Raw genomic sequence first — 20,648 nt, 5'->3', positions numbered from 1 at the left:
TCTGTGGTATGTGGCGTTGCTTCCCCTGCAATATGTGGCACCCGACTTTGCCCAGTCATGCTATATTACGTATTGGGTGCACGGTGGTGTGATGTCTTGCTGTACTGTCTGTCAGTGGCAGAATTTGGCTGGGATTCCTCAGGAGCTCCAACACGACTGCAGGGCTCTGGGACATCTGCAATGCAGAAGTCTATATAAATAGCGGTGGAGAAAGGGTGCCAGAGAAACTGAAAGAGAGGGGGGGGAGAACGAGAGAGAGAAAGAAAGAAAGAAATAGAGAGAGAGAGAGAAAGAGAAAGAAAGAAAGATAGAGCGAGAGATAGAGAGAGAGAGAAAGAAAGAGAGAGAGAGGCTGAGAAGAGGGTGTGCAAGAGGAGCCGCTGAATTGTGGATACATGAAAACTATTATTGTGCAGAAAAAGCAAGAAGACTCTTGGAGGAATACGTTTTTGCTGTAATTTTACCCTCAATTTGCCCATTTTCTTTTTTGACCTGCTGTTTTCTCCATCATCAATATGTTGCTAAAGAAAAGTTAAGAAATCCCTTGGACCATTTGAGAAGCCAAAAAACAGGACTCACCAGTGGATAAAACTGCCCTAAGTGGCAGACTGAAAGACTGTTAAGTCGGTAACTTCGCTTAGATATAATCAGCTTCCCCTGCGACATGTGCTAATGAATTATGTAGTACAGGAGTATGCAAAAACCACAACTAAGCCCAATAAGAGATTGTATTTGAAAATAACAATAATTGAATACCTTGATTACATTGAGACACGGTCACATATGTCTATTTTTTTTATTTGTGCGACTACTTGGTAACAGATTTCCTAAATGTAAGTAATTATTATTTTAGCTGAATTCCTGGTGATTTTACAGTCTTTTTTACTTTGGGGGGGCCATAAAAAATCACCCGCAGGGCCGCCTGTGCCGGCCCATGATGTAACACTTTTCCTGGATACAGAGGAATCTTTTGTCTGATTAGCAGGATGTCTTGGTAAGCTCATTACCTTATTGTAATGTAGTGCCTTCGGAAAGTATCCAGACCACTTCACTTTTTCCACATTTTGTTACGTTACAGTCTTATTCTAAAATGTATTAAATCTGTTTTTTTCTCAGCAATATGCATAATGACAAAGTGAAAACAAGTTTTTAGAAATATTTTATTAAAAATATTTATTTATTAAAAATGAATAAAAAATGTATATTTATTAAAAATTAAAAACAGAAATACCTTATTTGCATAGGTATTCAGACCCTTTGCTCTGAGACTCGAAATTGAGCTCAGGTGCATCCTGTTTCCATTGATCATCCTTGAGATGCTTCAACAACTTGATTGGAGTCAACCTGTGGTAATTTCAATTGATTAGACATGATTTGGAAAGGCACACACCTGTCTATGTAAGATCCCACAGTTGAGTAATGTCAGGGGGGGGGGGGGGGGGGAAACAAGCCATGAGATCGAAGGAATTGTCCGTAGAGCTCAGAGATAGGATTGTGTCGAGGCACAGATCTGGGGAAGGGTACCAAAACATTTCTGCAGCATTGAAGATCCCCCAAGAACACAGTGGCCTCCATCATTCTTAAATGGAAAAAGTTTGGAACCAACAAGACTCTTCCTAGAGCTGGCTGCCCGGCCAAACTGAGCAATTGAGGGAGAAGGGCCTTGGTCAGGGAGGTGACCAAGAACCCAATGGTTCTTGGTCACCTCTGTGGAGATGGGAGAACCTTATAGAAGGACAACCATCTCTGCAGCACTCCACCAATCAGGCCTTCATGGTAGAGTGGCCAGACAGAACTCTTCAGTAAAAAGCACATGACTGCCCGCTTGGAGTTTGCCAAAAGGCACCTAAAGACTCTCAGACCATGAGAAACAGGTTCTCATATCCCAGGCCACCATACATATAGGGCTATAACGGTTTAAATGTGTTTATCTCAAATTATTCACAGCAAACCATAGGAAATAATTCAAAAGTATCAAATGAGGCACATACTATCTTAAATAAGGGATCTCTCTGTCTCTGCTTCTTGTTATTTTCTGTTGTCACTCGGTTTGTCTGTGCTTCTCCTTGTTCTCTGTTGTCACTCGGTTTGTCTGTGCTTCTCCTTGTTCTCCTCTATTGTCACTCGGTTTGTCTGTGCTTCTCCTTGTTCTCCTCTATTGTCACTCGGTTTGTCTGTGCTTCTCCTTGTTCTCCTCTATTGTCACTCGGTTTGTCTGTGCTTCTCCTTGTTCTCCTCTATTGTCACTCGGTTTGTCTGTGCTTCTCCTTGTTCTCCTCTATTGTCACTCGGTTTGTCTGTGCTTCTCCTTGTTCTCCTCTATTGTCACTCGGTTTGTCTGTGCTTCTCCTTGTTCTCCTCTATTGTCACTCGGTTTGTCTGTGCTTCTCCTTGTTCTCCTCTATTGTCACTCGGTTTGTCTGTGCTTCTCCTTGTTCTCCTCTATTGTCACTCGGTTTGTCTGTGCTTCTCCTTGTTCTCCTCTTCTGTCTGTCTGTCACTCAGTGTGTTTGCGCTTCTTGTTCTCCTCTGCTTTCACTCTTGTCTGTCTGTGCTGAGCCCAGCCACATCCTCGTTGTGAATTAATAAACACATATATACTGTATGTTTTATTGTAATACATGATGACTTGTGTTTAATAAAAGCACTGTATTAATGTCTAGTAGATGTTTATTGGCTTCTGTCTTATAAAACTACTTTTTAGGCTATATTGCATGTTAGTGCCTGTCATATGTGTTCCTCTGAATCCCCCCTTCCTTAATTAAGTGTTAATTAGCCTCCTATTTCATACAATATACAGCCAAAATATGAACTGGCAGCAGTAGGCTACATCTGTGTCAGTTTGTGTGACAGTGTGCCTCCCTCTGTTTTCTTCCTACAGCGACTGCACTGTATTCTGCTGCCACAGCAGCTGATGATCATTCTGTGCTAAAGCCTGGCATCATTTCTCACAGTCACAGCACTCAGACCAGCAGAATAACCAGAACTTTTAGAAAATAAGTTGTTTAATTTTACACACAGCAGCGTTGGCCTTAATAGATATTTTGGGGTCTCTAACTTTTTTCGACACCACCTTTTGCAAACCATGATCTTGGCTGACCAACTGTTGACAGAGAGTCAGAGTGGGTCTCTTTTCTGATTAACTGTTTGACTGAATGTGAATTTGTGCAACCTCAGTTCAGCCAATCAGAAAACCGGTGACCAGTCGTTGCACACTGATCAGCCAAATGCTCATTATAGATTATTATGACAACAGAGAAAATGCGCAAAAATCATTGGGCCATAGGCAATGTTACTTTTTTTTGCCAGACCAACTAAAAGATGGTGCGGCCCATCTGGCATTTGCCAGAACTGCCAGATGGCTAATCCGCCCCTGTGTATGTGTGTGTGTCTTCTATTTCAATCCCACTGCAGAGTGATGTGTCGCTGGACTCTCCTCATTCACCCCACCGGCCCTGCCAACCCATAACTCTCTCCATGGCACATGGACAACAGGGAATCAGTCATTCTGTGCCTTGGCTTGCATACAGATGCAAAGGTTGACGTTTGCATGGCCACACATGCACTGTATACACACACGTGGGGAAGCTACTCTGAAATTCTAGTTTACCAAGCTACCAATTACTTCACACTGGAAGAAGTTAAGCTACACTAAAGCTACCCTTAAGAAAACTATAGTTTACTTCACTAAAGTTACTTTGAAAAAGTAGTTCATTACATCCAAACTACTTTGTAAATATTTGTCATTTGTAAATCTGAAATGTTATCGATGACCAATTGCAAGAACAGTTCACTTTGGGGTCATAATGTTAACATAATGTGTAATTTAGCCAATTAAAAGTGAGAGAAAAGAAGGTCTGATGCTAGAAAAGAAAGGAAATGATTGCCTACTTCACCCATATTTGATTTGATTTTTGCGAGAAAAAACAGTAGTGTGTAGTTTCAGTAGTTAGATACACCACTACATGGCAAAGAAAACTACTAAAAACACTACCTAGATTAGAATTTAGTTCAACTACCACCAAGCTACTGCAAAATGTAGTTAAATTATCAGTTGAACTACATATAGTTCACTAATCCCCAACACTGACACACGCATACACAGAGCGAGCGAGAGACAGATGCATAGAGGAGTTACATTCAGACTGTCGCTATAATTTCACCATAATCTCACAAGCGTTCTCACAGTAAAGTTGACCATAATCTAGTTCATATGATACCAAGGTCTTACGTTTCCTCTTGCAGGTGTAGTCATGTTTTCAGTTTCATTGATCTGGCCTTTCTGCTGATGACGGCCTTTTGTCAATGCGCTGATGCCTATTTGCCCACACAGTATTACTGAGTGGCTGTGCAAAGAGTAAAGATTTCCGTTCTGAGATCAAGTATTTGCTTCTGACAGCAGCGCTGGTGGACACTCTGCTACTGTCAGCCATCTTGCATTCTCCTCCCATCGTATACCTTTGAGTCAGACAGGCAGCAGAGAAAGAGAGTGCTGAGATGGGGAGATATCGTTTGCGTCCCAAATGGCACCTTATTCCCTATAGGCCCTGGTCAAAAGTAGTGCACTAAATAGGGAATAGGGTGACATTTGGGACAAAGACATCCAACTCATCTAGAGACCCAACTGACTTCATACAATAAATAAATCACTTTAAGTCTGGTGGGGCAGTTTGTAGAACTTTCCCCCAACTAACTACACTACAGTAATACATCATGTCTACTTCACATTATCATAGCAACCTGTCAGTGAGTGATATAATGTAACTGTGATGTGTTATTGTATGGTATAGTCATTACTGGTTGGACAACCCAAATTGCTATATCATATTAGCTATTATAGTTTATAGTTTATTATAGGTTTGCCTATTGCTCTCAGGTCAGTGAGTTGGTGAAAATAGTTGTCAGCGGCATGACTGCCAATAATATATGCTATGTCATGCTAATGGTTCAGCAAGGCAGGATGGGCAGGCAATTCAAGTAAAGTCCATGTAATTGATTTGTTCTTTTTGTGGACTATTATTTATCTCTTTTGCCATGTCCATTAGTGAAGTAATGAGTTGATATCACGGGATGTTTCACTTTACAGCTAGAATCCTGAGTTGCTACATCCATTTTTCGACTTTTAAATTAATAATATAGTACATACCCATCTATTCTTGAAGAATATAACTTAGAAATGCCTCATGAGTTGAGAACCTACTCATTCAAGGGTTTTTTCTTTATTTGTACTATTTTCTACATTGTAGAATAATAGTGAAGACATCAAAACTATGAAATAACACATATGGAATCATGTAGTAACCAAAAAAGTGTTAAAGAAATCAAAATATATTTTATATTTGAGATTCTTCAAAGTAGCCACCCATTGTCATGATGACAGCTTTACACACTCTTGGCATTCTCTTAACCAGCTTCACCTGGAATGCTTTTCCAAGTCTTAAAAGAGTTCCCACATATGCTGAGCAATTGTTGGCTGCTTTTTCATCACTCATCCCAAACTATCTCAATTGGGTTGAGGTTGGATGATTGTGGAGGCCAGGTCATCTGATGCAGCATCACTCTCATTCTTGATCAAATTTCCCTTACGCAGCCTGGAGGTGTGTTGTGTCTGTGTTCTGTTGAAAACAAATGATAGTCCCACTAAGCGCAAACCAGATGGGATGGCGTATCGCTGCAGAATGCTGTGGTAGCCATGCTGTTTAAGTGCGCCTTGAATTCTAAATAAATCACTGACAGTGTCACCAGCAAAGCACCCCCACACCATCACACCTCCTCCTCCATGCTTCACGGTGGGAACTACACATGCGGAGATCATCCATTCACCTACTCCGCGTCTCACAAAGACACTGCGGTTGGAACCAAAAATCTAAAATTTTGACTCATCTGACCAAAGGACAGATTTCCACTGGTCTAATGTCCATTGCTTGTGTTTCTTGGCCCAAGCAAGTCTCTTCTTCTTATTGGCTAAAACTTCTTGGCTAAAACTTTTTTTTTCAGCTTTTTACCAAACTGAGGTGGGATTACCGCTTTATTATTGTTTCAACAAAGGATTCTAGCTTTAACATTTGTCATGTCTACTGCAAGCATTTTCAATACAAAATGCTACAAATATTATACTATTGTTTTTCGATTTTCCCTTCTTGTTCTAACCTGGCTGTGCCCAGTCAGAAAATGTTTCAAGTTTTAATGTCACATATACTCTTAGAAAAACAGTTGCTATCCATAACCTTAAAGGGTTCTTCGGCTGTCTCCATAGGAGAACCCTTTGAAGAACCCTTTTTGGTTGCAGGTAGAACCCGTTTGGGTCCATGTAGAACCCTTTCTACAGAGGGTTCTACCTGGAAACAAAAACAGGTCTACCTTGAACCAAAATGGATTCTACCTAGAACAAAAAAGTGTTCTCCAATGGGGACAGCCAAAGAACCCTTTTGGAACCCTTTTTTCTAGGAGTCTACACAAGTACAGTGTAATGTCTTTCTTGCAAGCTTTAACCCCAACAATGCAGTAATCAATAACAATGTAATACAAAAAATAACAAGGTAGAACAAAAACACACAAGATCTAAAAATAAGAAGAACACGATGAAGTAAGTAAGAATACTATATACAGGGTCAGTACCAGTACCACATGTACAGAGATACTGTAGCTTATGTAGTATGGTTTAGATGTTACCATAATAATTGAAGACACTGACGATGGTTGTGAGTGTTTGGTTAATAAATTGCTTTATTTGGCTTTGGGAGGAATATCACTGCATGAGACAGCAGCACATACAGTCACAGTAGTATAGCAGAATTAATGGTCTGTGTCAACGCTCCTGAACCACCTCGGTAACATGTGAAATGCAAGTGAAAGGTTGTTTTATTGTTTTGATCATGGTTAAGGCAATTATCTTTTTTTACACTCAACAAGCAAAATCTATCCCATCCCCAGTTTTCAAGCTCCCAAGAATCAGGCCATGCAGTCAATGCTTGTCAATTGATTCATTTCTCAAGGAAAGGAAAAAGGAGTGATATCTACAACAGTTAAAGATAAGGCCTTCCACAGTGTGTGCCAGTCTCAAAAAAAGAACATTTAACATTCTGTGAAGCTATACATTTGCCCACGGTAAGTTTACAAACATTTTGGAGGACAGGTCATTTTACTACAGTATAGGATTCTAGAGTCCATTCCATTTTACTACAGTATAGGATTCTAGAGTACATTCCATTTGGGGTTTTCCATGTATTTTTCTTTCCCTAAACATACTTCCTGCAACACTTTTCCTTTTATCACTGTAAATCATAAATGTCTCCTTCTTTAACATTTTCACTCATTCTTTATAACCTTACATATCTGTGCAGTCACTCACTGTATCCTGACCCACAGATAGTTCTGATATCGATAGCTCAGCACCATGATAGAAGCTAGCCGGCCATATAACTTACAGTATGCTATTAAGGTCCCTCTCGTGCAGCTACGATATGTCTGCCTAGGGTATCCTGTGTACATACTGTTGCTGTCCATCTCAGACTGTGGTAGTGGTAGTGGTGGTGGTGGTGGGGGGGGGGGGTATATGGTGATAATAGCCCTTATCTGTGGCGCAGCATCATGTGACCACCCATGACCCCAGTGGCGTCTGCACCGTCTGCCACTTGGTCCTGCAGTCCACATGAGGCTGCTGAGGGGAGGACGGCTCATAATGACTTGAATGGAGTGAATGGAATGTTATCAACCACATGGAAACCATGTGTTTGGTGTGTTTGATACCATTCCATTCCAGCGATTACTATGAGACCGTACTCCCCAATTATGGTGCCACCGGCCGGCCGCCTGTGATGCAGTCAGAGTGGAGGGCTGTCTCTCACTCATTGTCACCTCCAGCTGTCCTTCACAGCAGCCACAGGCCTCTTAACTGTCTGGAGCAGAGCACACTGCTAGAAGCAAACACAGGCAGCATCCCGATGGGCTCTGATCAAAAGTAGTGCAGAAAATACAGAATAGGGTACCATTTGGGACTTAACAACACACACTCTACCACTCAAACCACCAGCCAGAAGAGCACTAAACGACCGTAGATAGTAAACAAACAAGACTTAGACTGCTCTGAGGAAAGGAAGGGACTAGGAGAGACATTTACCTCAGGTTTAGAGAGTTATCTTACTTTGAGGGCATATCCATTCAGTGACAAATGAATCAATCAAGAGAGGGTATTTCAACATCAAATATAAGGGTATAGTGTGATAAATAGCAGCATTTTAAAACTCTACATTTTTCATTCCTGAAAGGTGTCCTTCTGAACACAGAAGAGGTACTGCACAATGCACTTATCTCCTATCTTTGAAATTAGAACCCTCCCAAATAAACGCTATGATTTCATGTACTGTTTTCTAGAATCCATGTTGTCATTTTGCCGTGCTATGACATTCGCAGTGACAGAGAGAGGGGGGAAGGTGAGTGGTGAAATATTTACTTTTCTGGTGATGAAAAGTGATGGAAAAGAAAGTGGGTCAATGGACAGAACATTCTATATCTTTCTCCTGTGAATGAAAAAGAGAGGAGGGAGGAGCATTCAGTGTGCCAGTTTGTATCTTCAGCTCAGAATACGGTATTGCACCCATGGGCAGGTTCTGGATTTCTGTGTGCCCAATATTATACGCTAACATTCATGAAAAGGTTTAAAGAGCATTTTCTACAATCAAATTACCTTAGATGTTTCCAACTTTTTAAAATGTATTTCTTCAAAAAGCACCTTAAATGTTGGACTGGTAAACGTTGGTAAAGCTCTATTCTCTAGACCTCTGTGCATATAGTAGGCATAGTCTGTGTGCTACTACCAGTATCCTACTATTACTTTCAAGATTACAATTGAATTGCTCTTAATAACCACATCTCATATCATTAATGGCACATAAAGACGGGACCTTACTGGGCGACATCATCCCTGACTTCTTAATCTGACATCATACTTGCTTTAAGGCATTCTCTTTTGCTGACTGACTGGCTTAATACTGTAATGTTGACCACCTTCTCTCTGCTCCCTGTGGTAACCATCATCTATGGAGTAAAACCGTGACATAGAATCCTGAGAAAATGTAGCTACAGGTTTATCTTCTGGCAGGGTAATACACCTCTCTGCGTTGTCTGTCTTTCTGTTTACCACCACACAGCTGATTATTGATACCCAGAGAACGAGAGGAGAAGGTACGTGTGTGTGAGGCATCTGGCGTGAGTACGTTAAGTGTGTGTGCATGTGTGTCCTTGTGATCAGAAATGAGGTGACAGGGAAGGGATCCATATGAGTGAATGAGTGGAGTGTAGTAGGGCGAAAGGCATTGAAGATCGATGACACAAGCAGTTTAGCTCTTGGTGCTCTTGCTGGGAGCACCCCCCTTCTCTTCCTTCTTCTTCTGAACGTCATCCTCCTCTTCCTCATCTTGCTCCTCATCTCCCTCTCCATTCTCCACCGCATTCTCATCTCCATTCTCCTCTCCATCCCCTCCCTCCTCTCCTTCCTCCTCGTTCTCCTCTTCCTCCTTCTCTTCCTCATCCTCCTCCTTCTCTGGTTCCTCAGGCTTGGCTCCCCTCATCCTGTAAGGGGCGGAGGAACCCAGGGCGTAGGAGCGGCTGGACGAATAGGAGAAGCCAGAGTAACCTGACTGCAAGATATTTCCACCAACTGTACTCAGACGGCACTCTTCACCTTCCAGCAGCTTCCTAAAGAGGGGGATGAAGATGGAGAGATGTAGAGGAAGAGAAAGTCAGTTTACAAACATTTATTAAATTCTATTGCTGTGCTGACGAGGTATTCAAATGTTTAGAAAAGGGGGGGGGGGGGTGCTCATAAATCTTTTAAAGAGACACTGTGGTGCATCAACAGTGGCCTGATTGCTGAGCTGACTAAAATACTGACTAAATCAGAGGAAGAGAGTCAGTTAACAAATGTATCAAATTCCAACCATTCATACTTTTCAAAGCACTCTGCTGACTTGGAATTCAAATGTTAAAAAGGTGTTCAGAGTACAGGAAAGGCACTGTGGTTTGGATCAACGATATGCTGAATGCGGACTTAACATTATCAGACATATTGACGCAGACTAGGTGATGACTAACCTGTAAGCAGCGATCTCAATGTCCAGGGCCATCTTGACATTCAACAGGTCCTGGTAGTCACGCAAGTGACGGGACATCTCCCCCTTGGTGCTGCGGAGGGCAGACTCAAGCTCCTGGATGGTCTCCTTCAGGCAGATTAACATCAGGATGTGTTACTAATGATAAATACCTCACTATGATCATTTCCTAATACCTCACAACGTACATTTCCTAATACCTTTTTACATGTGTTGTGCTACAGTGCAATTGAAATGACATCACACATACCATCTGTGATGTACACCTGTTACTTAGGAGGGGATAATTCTATAGAATCCACAGGTTAAACCCTGTACTGTAGCAATTACTGTGGTATACAGTAATAGCCAGCCTGTCCTACTCCACGTACCTGCATCTCTCCCATCTCGTTGCTATGGCGGTCCTCCATCTCAGCCATCTGCCTCTCCAGGGCCTCGTTGTGGCCCCTGAGAGCCTCGATCTCCAGGCTGCGGGCCTGCACCTGCCTGCGATACTCATTTAGCTCCTCCCTGCTATGCTTCACCTGGTCCTGGTTGCGGGAGGACGCCTCGTTCACACTGGCAAACTTAGAGCGGTACCACTCCTCGGCCTGGTTCTGATTCTTGGCTGACAGGACCTCGTACTGGGCACGGATGTCCTTCAGGGCCACGGCCAGGTCGGGTTTACCATCCCTCATGTCCATCTCCACTGAAACCTGGGACCAGGTAGGGACAGAGGGGTTAGTTAGGGTTGGGTATGGTTACCAGGTGTGAAGAGAATGCTTCAATGGCTAAATATCTACATATTTGTAGTGTAGCGGGGATTCAAATATGATAATATTTTGCTTTAGTATTCGTTATTATATTATTCTTTTTATGTTCGTATTAATTCTAATTTACTGTAAATGTGAAGTAGGCTATTATAATAAATCCAAACCAAAATTGTTGCCACATCCATTTTTTTGTTGTTGTTCTTTAACTAAATATAGTAAAAGGTTTGATAATCACTATTGAAATCTATGTCAAACCACACAGACCATCATGGGCTTATAGTAGACACATGGGAGCTATGAGCCTTGGGCTAATGTGATCTATCCAGTGAGGTAAAATACTGAGGGCTGATGTATTGATCCCTGAGTCAGGGCTCTGTGCACCACCATGGGTGTTGCTTTCAATCGCTTCCATGGCAATTATATCTCCAGCAGGGCAATAGAAAAGCCCCTGGAGAAAACAAACACTTAATTATCTATCCAATAATGAAAATTCTCTGTTGCGTCAATTGATATTAAATTGTATAATCAGACTTATTTTTTATTTAAAGAAAAGCATTTAGAGTACTATCACCTTATCCAATGATCTATCCAAAATGTAATTATCAGTAATTAACCTATAGAAATCGTCCTGTAAAATGTGTTTACAAAGTGTGATTGTGGTAGTTGATCATCATGAGATTGACTACGTAAAATTCAACAAGGGCATTGATTAATCTTAATTTGTGTATACGTTCTGAGTTGACCCTATCCTATTTCTCCCCCTACATGCTAGGTCGACCACACCTAGATATTGCGCTACTATTTCTCTGCATCATCAGTGGGAGCGCTAGCATCCCTATCAACCCAAATGCTCCCCCTCTCTCTCCCTCCCTCTCGATCTCCCTCCCATTCCCTCTTTTTAGCACACTGGCTCTTGCGTTAGACTGTATAACACTTTCAGACTATGCACATAATCGATTTTCAGTAACCGTTTACACCATTTCAATTATATTTTATAGTTATACAACTTCCCTCATAGTGTATATATAGTTAGTGTCCTATGTCAATGCTGGGTTTGAATTGACAGAGGAGAGGGAGTACTGCATGGTGCTGTTTTACGCAGAACCGCAGTGCCGTAAAATTTACTGCCACTTATCGCAGTGCGCAGTGTTCACTGGCTTCAGCACCAAGGACAGCGCATGTGCTGTGAATTAACTTTGACTCAGTGAATGTGGATCCACAGTGAATGTGAATGATAAGATAGCCATATGATAACACGCTATGAACAGTGTTAGTTATTTAGAACTGGTTATCACCATAAATTATAAAAGTTATCATCAAAACATACATTGCCTAACTTTTCCCTTGGTGTATATTTGGTAGGATATTTGGAGGCGGCGAGATGGGGAGATGAGGGTGACAAGTGACAACTGATGGGGGTCATGAAGGGTGATGTGATGTTGGCACCTGTGTGGCTTGCAGGGAAGCCTGCAGCTCTTGCTGCTCCTCCTCGTGCACTTTCCTGAGGAAGGCGATCTCATCCAGCAGTGACTCGACTTTCTTCTCCAGCTCGAGTCGGGACATCGTGGCGTCATCCACGTCCTTGCGGTAGCTCTTCAGGGTGCCCTCCGCCTCCTCGCGGAGCCTCGTCTCCTCGTCCAGCTTCTCCTTCACGCGGTCCAGCATCTCGTTCATCTGCACGCAGTCCAGGTGCATCTGGCTCTTTTCGTGCGTCAGCTCCTCGACCCGCGCCCTCAGCTCCCGGATCTCCTGCTCGTACAAGTCGTGCAGACGGGAGGGCTCTGTGTGGCGCTGGCGCAGTAGAGTCACCTCGGCTTCCAGAACCTTGTTCTGCTGCTCCAGGTTGTGGACCTTTTCAATGAAGGAGACGAAGCGGTCGTTCAAGCCCTGGAGCTGCTCCTTCTCGTTGGTGCGGATGATTTTCATCTCGTTGGTGACGGCCGTGGACTGGGTCAAGTCCATGGAGTCGGGCATGGAGGAGTGAAAGTTGCGCCCGGCACCCGCCTTGCGGTAGCCGGAGGATGTGACCATGGATGGGGAGCCATAGTTGCGGTGTGAGCCGCTGGAGCGGTATCCACCGGACAGGCGAGAGGGGCTGCTGCCCACCGACATGCGGCCGGAGCTCCGGGGCGCATCCCCGAAGATCTTCCGATAGGAACTGCTGGAGTAGACGTCGCCGGAGTAACTCATGTTTGCAGGTGGAGAAGTGGAATGCTAGTCTGACCCTTGCTGCTTGCGGAGTCCCTTCTCACTGCCCCGTGTGAGAGTGTGTGTGGGAGTGTGGGAGAGAGAAAGAGAAAGGAAGTGAGATACAAGTGATGTCTGGCAAAGACAGGTACTTTTATAGTGATGAAACTCGAGCATCATTTGACGCAGGGGCAGGAGCAGGGTAAGGGAAACCTGCAAGCTCATGCAAAAAGAGCTATTCTCAGGGGAATACGAATTAAACTTGTAAGTATTTTAGGCTAATCCATGCTGTACAGACAAGCCAAGATAGACCTTTGGTCAATGCGAGAGCATAAAATGATGACTTACAGGGGACATGTAAATAGTTATTTATAATAAGACCAAAAGGCCAGGCCTACTAATATCCTGATGATAATGCTTATACTAATTAAAGCGAAAAATTACTTTACTATTAAATGTTGATACCGAGGCCAACGTAGGACATAATAGGCCAAATTGACATTGCCTAGACTATTTCTGATTAAGTTTTGTGAAACTTCCCATGCAGGTTATCCGATCCCAGTAAACACGGTCATTACCGTTTTACCTGCCCAGCAGTCCAGGTACCGGATCGATGCATGTGAACTGTGTGCCAGGTCTGAGTATGTATAAACGGTACTGCTGTATTGCAGTCTGCAGCCATGCACCTTTCGTGCCCAACCACCGCAGTGTCTGAATACAGGAAGAGACACAGACACAAAGGTCTGTTTGCATGACTCCCCAATGCCCACACATCACATTAAATAAATGCAAGTCACTTAATATCCTAACACCTATTATCAAGTTTAGCCTATACACTACATTGTAAACATAAGCCTGTGAAATGGGTCAGTCCTGCAGACATTTTCCAGAATCACAAAGCACTTTTGTGCGATGATTCAGCACATGAGAGAGGATTATTCATGGTGCAGCGCTGTCTTCTTCTCGCGCGATGACTCGACCTGCTGGATCTGGCCTTGGCCCTGTTCCAGGTTGGCCCTGTTCCAGGTTACCCCATTTAGAGGGTAAAGCACACGCGCCCAGAGCTGTCGGGACTGCAGAACGCATAGCCCAATAGCTATCTTATCCCATATAGTAAACATTCAACACATTCTGAATTTGCATTTCCAATCACTTTGACATTTTTTAGGTATTCATGAAGATAATAACACATTCTAAACTAGTTGTTTAGTCACTTTTAATGCTGATGAGGTAGCCTTGCCCTTGAAGATTTATGAGATATTGATCGCTTGAACTATATGCTATTATGATATTGCAGCAGATTGTAACTTGGGCAAGGGCATATCATGATGGTCAAGTTATTCCTAATCAAATTTAATCATGTCACTGAGGCTTTACATATGGAACCACAAATGCACCAACAAGGAGTAATCATGGTTATTATCTGAACAGAAAATAAAATACTGTTGAAAAAAGTCAAAAATATTTACACTGTAGATGCCTTGTTTACCATGATCTAATACAAATGTTAAAGTCGATGCGACGCATTTGCAAACGTCCCATTTTAACCACTAGAGGGCAGAATATTCTTAGTAATGTGCAACATCTCCACTTGGCTGAGAGATGCCAGGCCAAGTAAACAATGGGATAACCTCCTCTCTACTTCTACACTGACCAATCACCATCGGCAGCTAGACAGGCTGTCTATCCTGAGATCTTCCTTCATAAGAAAAAATGACTGTCCTTATTTCTTTCTTTCATACCATTCATTCATTCACTCACAACGGTCTCTTCATAGACATCGCATTGTTTGCTTATGGCATGTATTTGAATCCGCTCTCTGTTTTATAGCAGGCAACTCTCAGCTCATATGCTCCCAGACATAATCACCAGACTTCAACCAAAGTCACCTTGACATCCAGAACACAGTGTCACCCACATGTACAGACATGTACCTTCAGCACTCCCACATAGTTCCAGCCTACACCTCCTCTATCAAAGACACCTCATCATTAGCGTGTGAGACATACACACATCCCACACCCCTACCTATACCAGTGGAGGCTGCTGAGGGGAGGACGGCTCATAATAATGGCTGGAACGGAGTAAATGAAATGGCATCAAACACATGGAAACCATGTGTTTGATGTATTTGATACCATTCCACTAATTCCTCTCCAGTCATTACCACGAGCCCGTCCTCCCCAATTAAGGTGCCACCAACGTCCTGTGCTACACACACCCTGCCGCACCTCACCAGCAAGCTCAGGCCAGCCATTCCCAGCAGCTCCAACAGCAGGCAGCAACAAAAGGCCCATTGAGACAGGAGACGACCGGGAGTGACTCAGCAGGTAGAGGTATCACCTCTTTCTAGGCCAACGTTTGTGTCTTCCAGTCTTCCTTTCTCCTGCTCCAGTTCAGCAAGTTAGTGAACCTCGAAATGGGAACATTTGTTTCTACTGAAAAAGAGAACCTGAAAACAACTCACTGCTGTCAAGGTGTAAAGAGAATGCTTTTTTTTAAATCTATGAGATTAAGTAAATTAAATGTGTGATTCACATGCATTCACTTTGCAGTCTGCAGTTCCTTTCCTGTTGGGACAAATGCCATTTTTGAAAAGCAGTACCACTTTGAGAGCAATTTCCTTTGAATGCTGCGGTATTGATCTACAATGTCTGTAGTATCTCCATGCTTAGGCTCTCACTCAAAAGGCTCATTTAAAACGTTCCTATCCCAGGTGCTCATGAAGTAGCTGTGCCAAGACCAACTGTATGTTACTGACCAGTAACCATTCTGTTCATCTTTTTTTCTTCCTTAAAAACAACTGATCCTGTCTGATGTGCACTACCTCGTCCCTCTGGTCCCAAGAGACCATCCTCCTAATGCAGACTATCAGCTCCATTTGTCAACAAGCCCCCTCATTCACAGCACGGCCCCTACCTTCCCTACGTTTTTTCTCAGTGTAGGGATGGGATTGTCAGTCACGTCCTCTGTCTCGCTTAACAAATCTTTTATATTCTACGATACGTAATCACTATGAGACAGAAGGGTCCTTCTACCAATTCGGCAACATTTGTATTTCAGTTTCTTTTTTAACGTAATTTTAACATTCTGTCATAAAGAACATGTTCAACTACATAAAAACACGTTTTCCCATCTCAAGAGGTGAAATAAAAAAATTACTATATTAAGTAATTAAGTGTCAAAGTAACACGGTTGACCGTAACAGGGTTGCCAATTTCATCTTAATAAATTATAAGGAATAAAGTTTTGAAGTGTCTGTCCGATATCTAGGACATAAAAGAAAACACAGGAAATATATATTTTTTTTTATACATACAGTGCATTCGGAAAGTATTCAGACCCCTAAAATGGATTATATAAATACAAATCCTCATCTACACACAATACCCCATAATGTAAATTGTCCGATGGCAATTTTTATGAATTGTTCGGCAGTCTAATGGCTTGGGGGTAGAAATTGTTGAGGAGCCTTTTTGTCCTAGACTTGGCACTCCGGTACCGCTTGCCGTGCAGTAGCAGAGAAAACAGTCTATAACTTGGGTGACTGGAGTCTCTGACAATATTATGGGCTTTCCTCTGACACCGCCTATTATATAGGTCCTGGATGGCAGGAAGCTTGGCCCCAGTGATTTACTGGGCCGTTCGCACTACCCTCTGTAGCGCCTTACGGTCAGATGCCGAGCAGTTGCCATACCAGGCGGTGATGCAACCGGTCAGGATGATCTCGATGGTGCAGCTGTAGAACCTTTTGCCAAATCTTTTCAGTCTCCTGAGGGGGAAAAGGTTTTGTCGTGCCCTCTTCAAGACTGTCTTGGTATGTTTGGATCATGATAGTTCGTTGGTGATGTGGACACAAAGGAACTTGAAACTCTCGACCCGCTCCACTACAGCCCCGTCGATGTTATCAGAGGCCTGTTCGGCCCACCTTTCCTATAGTCCGCGATCAGCTCCTTTGTCTTGCTCACATTGAGGGAGAGGTTGTTGTCCTGGCACCACACTGCCAGTTCTCTGACCTCCTCCCTATAGGCCGTCTCATCGTTGTCGGTGATCAGGCCAACCACTGTTGTGTCATCAGCAAACTTAATGATGGTGTTGGAGTCGTGTTTGGCCATGCAGTCATGGGTGAACAGGTACTACAGGGGACTAAGTACACACCCCTGAGGGGCCCCAGTGCTAAGGATCAGCGTGGCAGATGTATTGTTGCCTACTCTTACCACCTGGGGCCGGCCCGTCAGGAAGTCCATGATTCAGTTGCAGAGGGAGGTGTTTAGTCCCAGAGTCCTTAGCTTAGTGATGAGCTTCGTGGGCACTATGGTGTTGAACGCTGAGCTGTAGTCGATGAACAGCATTTTTTATTTATTTTACTTTTATTTAACTAGGCAAGTCAGTTAAGAACACATTTTTATTTTCAATGATGGCCTAGGAACAGTGGGTTAACTGCTTGTTTAGGGGCAGAAATACAGATTTGTACCTTGTCAGCTCGGGGATTTGAACTTGCAACCTTTCGGTTACTAGTCCAACGATAGGTGTTCCTTTTGTCCAGGTGAGAAAGGGCAGTGTGGACTGCGATTGAGATTACATCATCTGTGGATCTGTTGGGGCGGTATGCGAATTGGAGTGGGTCTAGGGTGTCCGGGAGGATGCTGTTGATGTGAGCCATGACCAGCCTTTCAAAGCACTTCATGGCTACCGACGCGAGTGCCACGGGGCGGTAATCATTTAGCCAGGTTACCTTAGGGTTCTTTGGCACAGGGACTATGATGGTCTGCTTGAAACATGTTGGTATTACAGACTCAGACAAGGAGAGGTTGAAAATGTCAGTGAAGACACTTGCCAGTTGGTCAGCGCATGCTTGGAGTACGTGTCCTGGTAATCCGTCTGGCCCTGCGGCCTTGTGAATGTTGACCTGTTTAAAAGGTCTGACTCACATCGGCTGCGGAGAGTGTGATCACACAGTCGTCCGGAACAGCTGATTCTCTCATGCATGTTTCAGTGTTACTTGCCTCGAAGCGAGCATAGAAGTTATTTAGCTCGTCTGGTAGGCTCGTGTCACTGGGCAGCTCTCAGCTGTGCTTCCCTTTGTAGTCTGTAATAGTTTACAAGCCCTCCCACATTCGATGAGCATCGGAGCCGGTATAGTACGATTCAATCTTAGTCCTGTATTGACGCTTTCCCTGTTTGATGGTTCGTCGGAGGGCATACCGGGATTTCTTTGAAGCTTCCGGGTTAGAGTCCCGCTCCTTGAAAGCGGTAGCTCTACCCTTTAGCTCATTGCGAATATTGCCTGTAATCCATAGCTTCTTGTTGGGGTATGTACATACAGTCACTGTGGGGACGATGTCGTCGATGCACTTATTGATAAAGCCAGTGACTGATGTGGTGTATTCCTCAATGCCATCGGAAGAGTCCCGGAACATATTCCATTCTGTGCTAGCAACACAATCCTGCAGTTTAGCATCTCCTTCATCTGATCACTTTTTTTGAGACCGAGTCACTGGTGCTTCCTGCTTTAATTTTTGCTTGTAAGCAGAATTATGGTCAGATTTGCCAAATGGAGGGCGAGGGAGAGCTTTGTACACGTCTCTGTGTGTGGAGTAAAGGTGATCTAGAATTTTTTCCCCTCTGGTTGCACATTTAACATGCTGATAGAAATTAGGTAAAACAGATTTAAGTTTCCCTGCATTAAAGTCCCCGGCCACTAGGAGCGCCGCCTCTGGATGAGCGTTTTCCTGTTTGCTTATGGCGGTATACAGCACATTGAGTGTGGTTTTAGTGTCAGCATCGGTCTGTGGTGGTATGTAGACAGCTATGAAAAATACAGATGAAAACTCTCTAGGTAGATAATGTGGTCTACAGATTATCATGACATACTCTACCTCTGGCGAGCAAAACCTTGAGACGTCCTTAGATATCGTGCACCAGCTGTTGTTTACATATATGCATAGGCCCCTGCAACGTCTTACCAGAGGCAGCTGTTCTATCCTGCCGATAGAGTCTTTAACCCGCCAGCTGTATGTTCTTAATGTTGTCGTTCAGCCACGACTCGGTAAAACATAAGATATTACAGTTTTTAATGTCCCGTTCATAGGATATACGTGCTTTCAGTTCGTCCCATTTATTTTTATTTTCCAGCGATTGAACGTTAGCTAGCAGGATGGAAGGCAAAGGCAGATTTGCCACTCGTCGCCTGATCCTCACAAGGCACCCTGATCTTGTTCCGTAAAATTTCCTTTTCCAGCGAATGACGGGGATCTGGGCCTGGTCGGGTGTCTGTAGTATATCCCTCCCGTCCGACTCATTGAAGAAAAACTCTTCGTATAATCTGAGGTGAATAATCGCAGTTCTGATGTCCAGAAGCTCTTTTCGGTCATAAGAGACGGTAGCAGCAACATTATGTACAAAACAAGTTACGAACAACGTGACGTCATACCCAAGAATACTCGAGGCTGTAATCGCTGCCAAAGGTGCTTCAAGAAAGTGCTGAGTAAATGGTCTGAATACTTATGTAAATGTGTTATTTCAGTTTTTTTTTTTTTATAAATTTGCAATAAAAAATGTAAAAACTGTTTTTGATTTGTTATTATGTGGTATTGTGTGTAGTTTGATGAGGGTTTGGATGCTACAAACAGAAGTTGGCACATTGACGGTAACGACTTCAGATGTGTCCCGTTTTTGTGAGAATACCAATTTTTGGGATGTCTCATGGTCTGACAAACACAACTGTAGCTCGTCCACCTCCCACCGCAGATGTGGAAGGCCGCCATAAGCGGATGCGTTGGATTGAGTTGCAGCCCATGCAGATATCTCTAGCTTAAACTGAACAATTTTGATAGGGCTTTTTCACATCAATTAGATTGACGCACCGATGCATCAATAGACTCTAGGGAGTTACATCAGCCATAAATCCCCTAGTGACAGGAGGAATGGAAGTTTGTGTGCAAAAGTTTTCCACCACAAAACACCAGAAAATGTCCAAAAAGAGTAGAACCAGCTCACCTGCTTTTACACTATGTTTTGACTATCAGATGTTCAACGTTTCTTTTGAAGTAAATATTTCAAATGGAATAGTTTCAACATATTTAAAGAGTTCAGTTCACATATGTGTCCCTCATTTTAAGGCCAACAGACGTACACTGAGTGTACAAAAGATTAAGAACACCTGCTCTTTCCATGACATAGGTGAAATCTATGATCCCTTATTGATATCGCTTGTTAAATCCACTTCAATCAGTGTAGATGAAGGGTAGGAGATTTTTAAGCCTTGGATCGGGTATGTGTGCAACTCTGAGGGGTGAATGGGCAAGTCAAAAGATGTAAGTGCCTTTGAACGGGGTATGGTAGTAAGTGCAATGTGCACAGGTTTGTGTCAATAACTGCAACACTGCTGGGGTTTTTACACTCAATAGTTTCTCGTGTGTTTCAAGAATGGTCCACCACCCAAAGGACATCCAGCCAACTTGACACAACTGTGGGAATCATTGGCGTCAACATGGGCCAGCATCCCTGTGGAGCGCTTTCGACACCTTGTCGAGTCCATGCGACGAATTGAGGCTGTTCTGAGGGCAAATCATCTTCCAAAATTACTTTGAGAAAGTGG

General features: G+C 43.3%; 1 protein-coding gene across 1 annotated transcript; it reads right to left on the bottom strand.

Annotated features, from left to right (window-relative positions):
- Positions 1-9,338: 9,338 nt before the first annotated feature.
- LOC120051449 (low molecular weight neuronal intermediate filament-like) lies at positions 9,339-13,051 on the bottom strand. Its single transcript, XM_038998314.1, has 4 exons — positions 12,308-13,051; positions 10,481-10,804; positions 10,093-10,217; positions 9,339-9,696 (listed from the first exon to the last, which is right to left on the bottom strand). The coding sequence occupies exons 1-4, from the start codon at positions 13,049-13,051 to the stop codon at positions 9,339-9,341; spliced, it is 1,551 nt and encodes a 516-aa protein (XP_038854242.1).
- Positions 13,052-20,648: the final 7,597 nt, after the last annotated feature.

The sequence above is a fragment of the Salvelinus namaycush genome, chromosome 1 (assembly GCF_016432855.1).
Source record: "Salvelinus namaycush isolate Seneca chromosome 1, SaNama_1.0, whole genome shotgun sequence".
NCBI classification, from domain to species: Eukaryota; Metazoa; Chordata; class Actinopteri; order Salmoniformes; family Salmonidae; genus Salvelinus; species Salvelinus namaycush.
This window is presented reverse-complemented; position numbering and strand designations above follow the sequence as displayed.

Bases quoted from the DNA above. Each gene is read 5' to 3' on its own strand.
- LOC120051449 (XM_038998314.1), bottom strand. From the start codon at position 13,051: ATGAGTTACTCCGGCGACGTCTACTCCAGCAGTTCCTATCGGAAGATC. The intron at 10,805-12,307 runs GTGCCAACATCA...ACCTGGTCCCAG, and splicing joins CTTCCCTGCAAGCCACACAG to GTTTCAGTGGAGATGGACAT. The intron at 9,697-10,092 runs GTTAGTCATCAC...CCCCCTCTTTAG, and splicing joins ATTGAGATCGCTGCTTACAG to GAAGCTGCTGGAAGGTGAAG.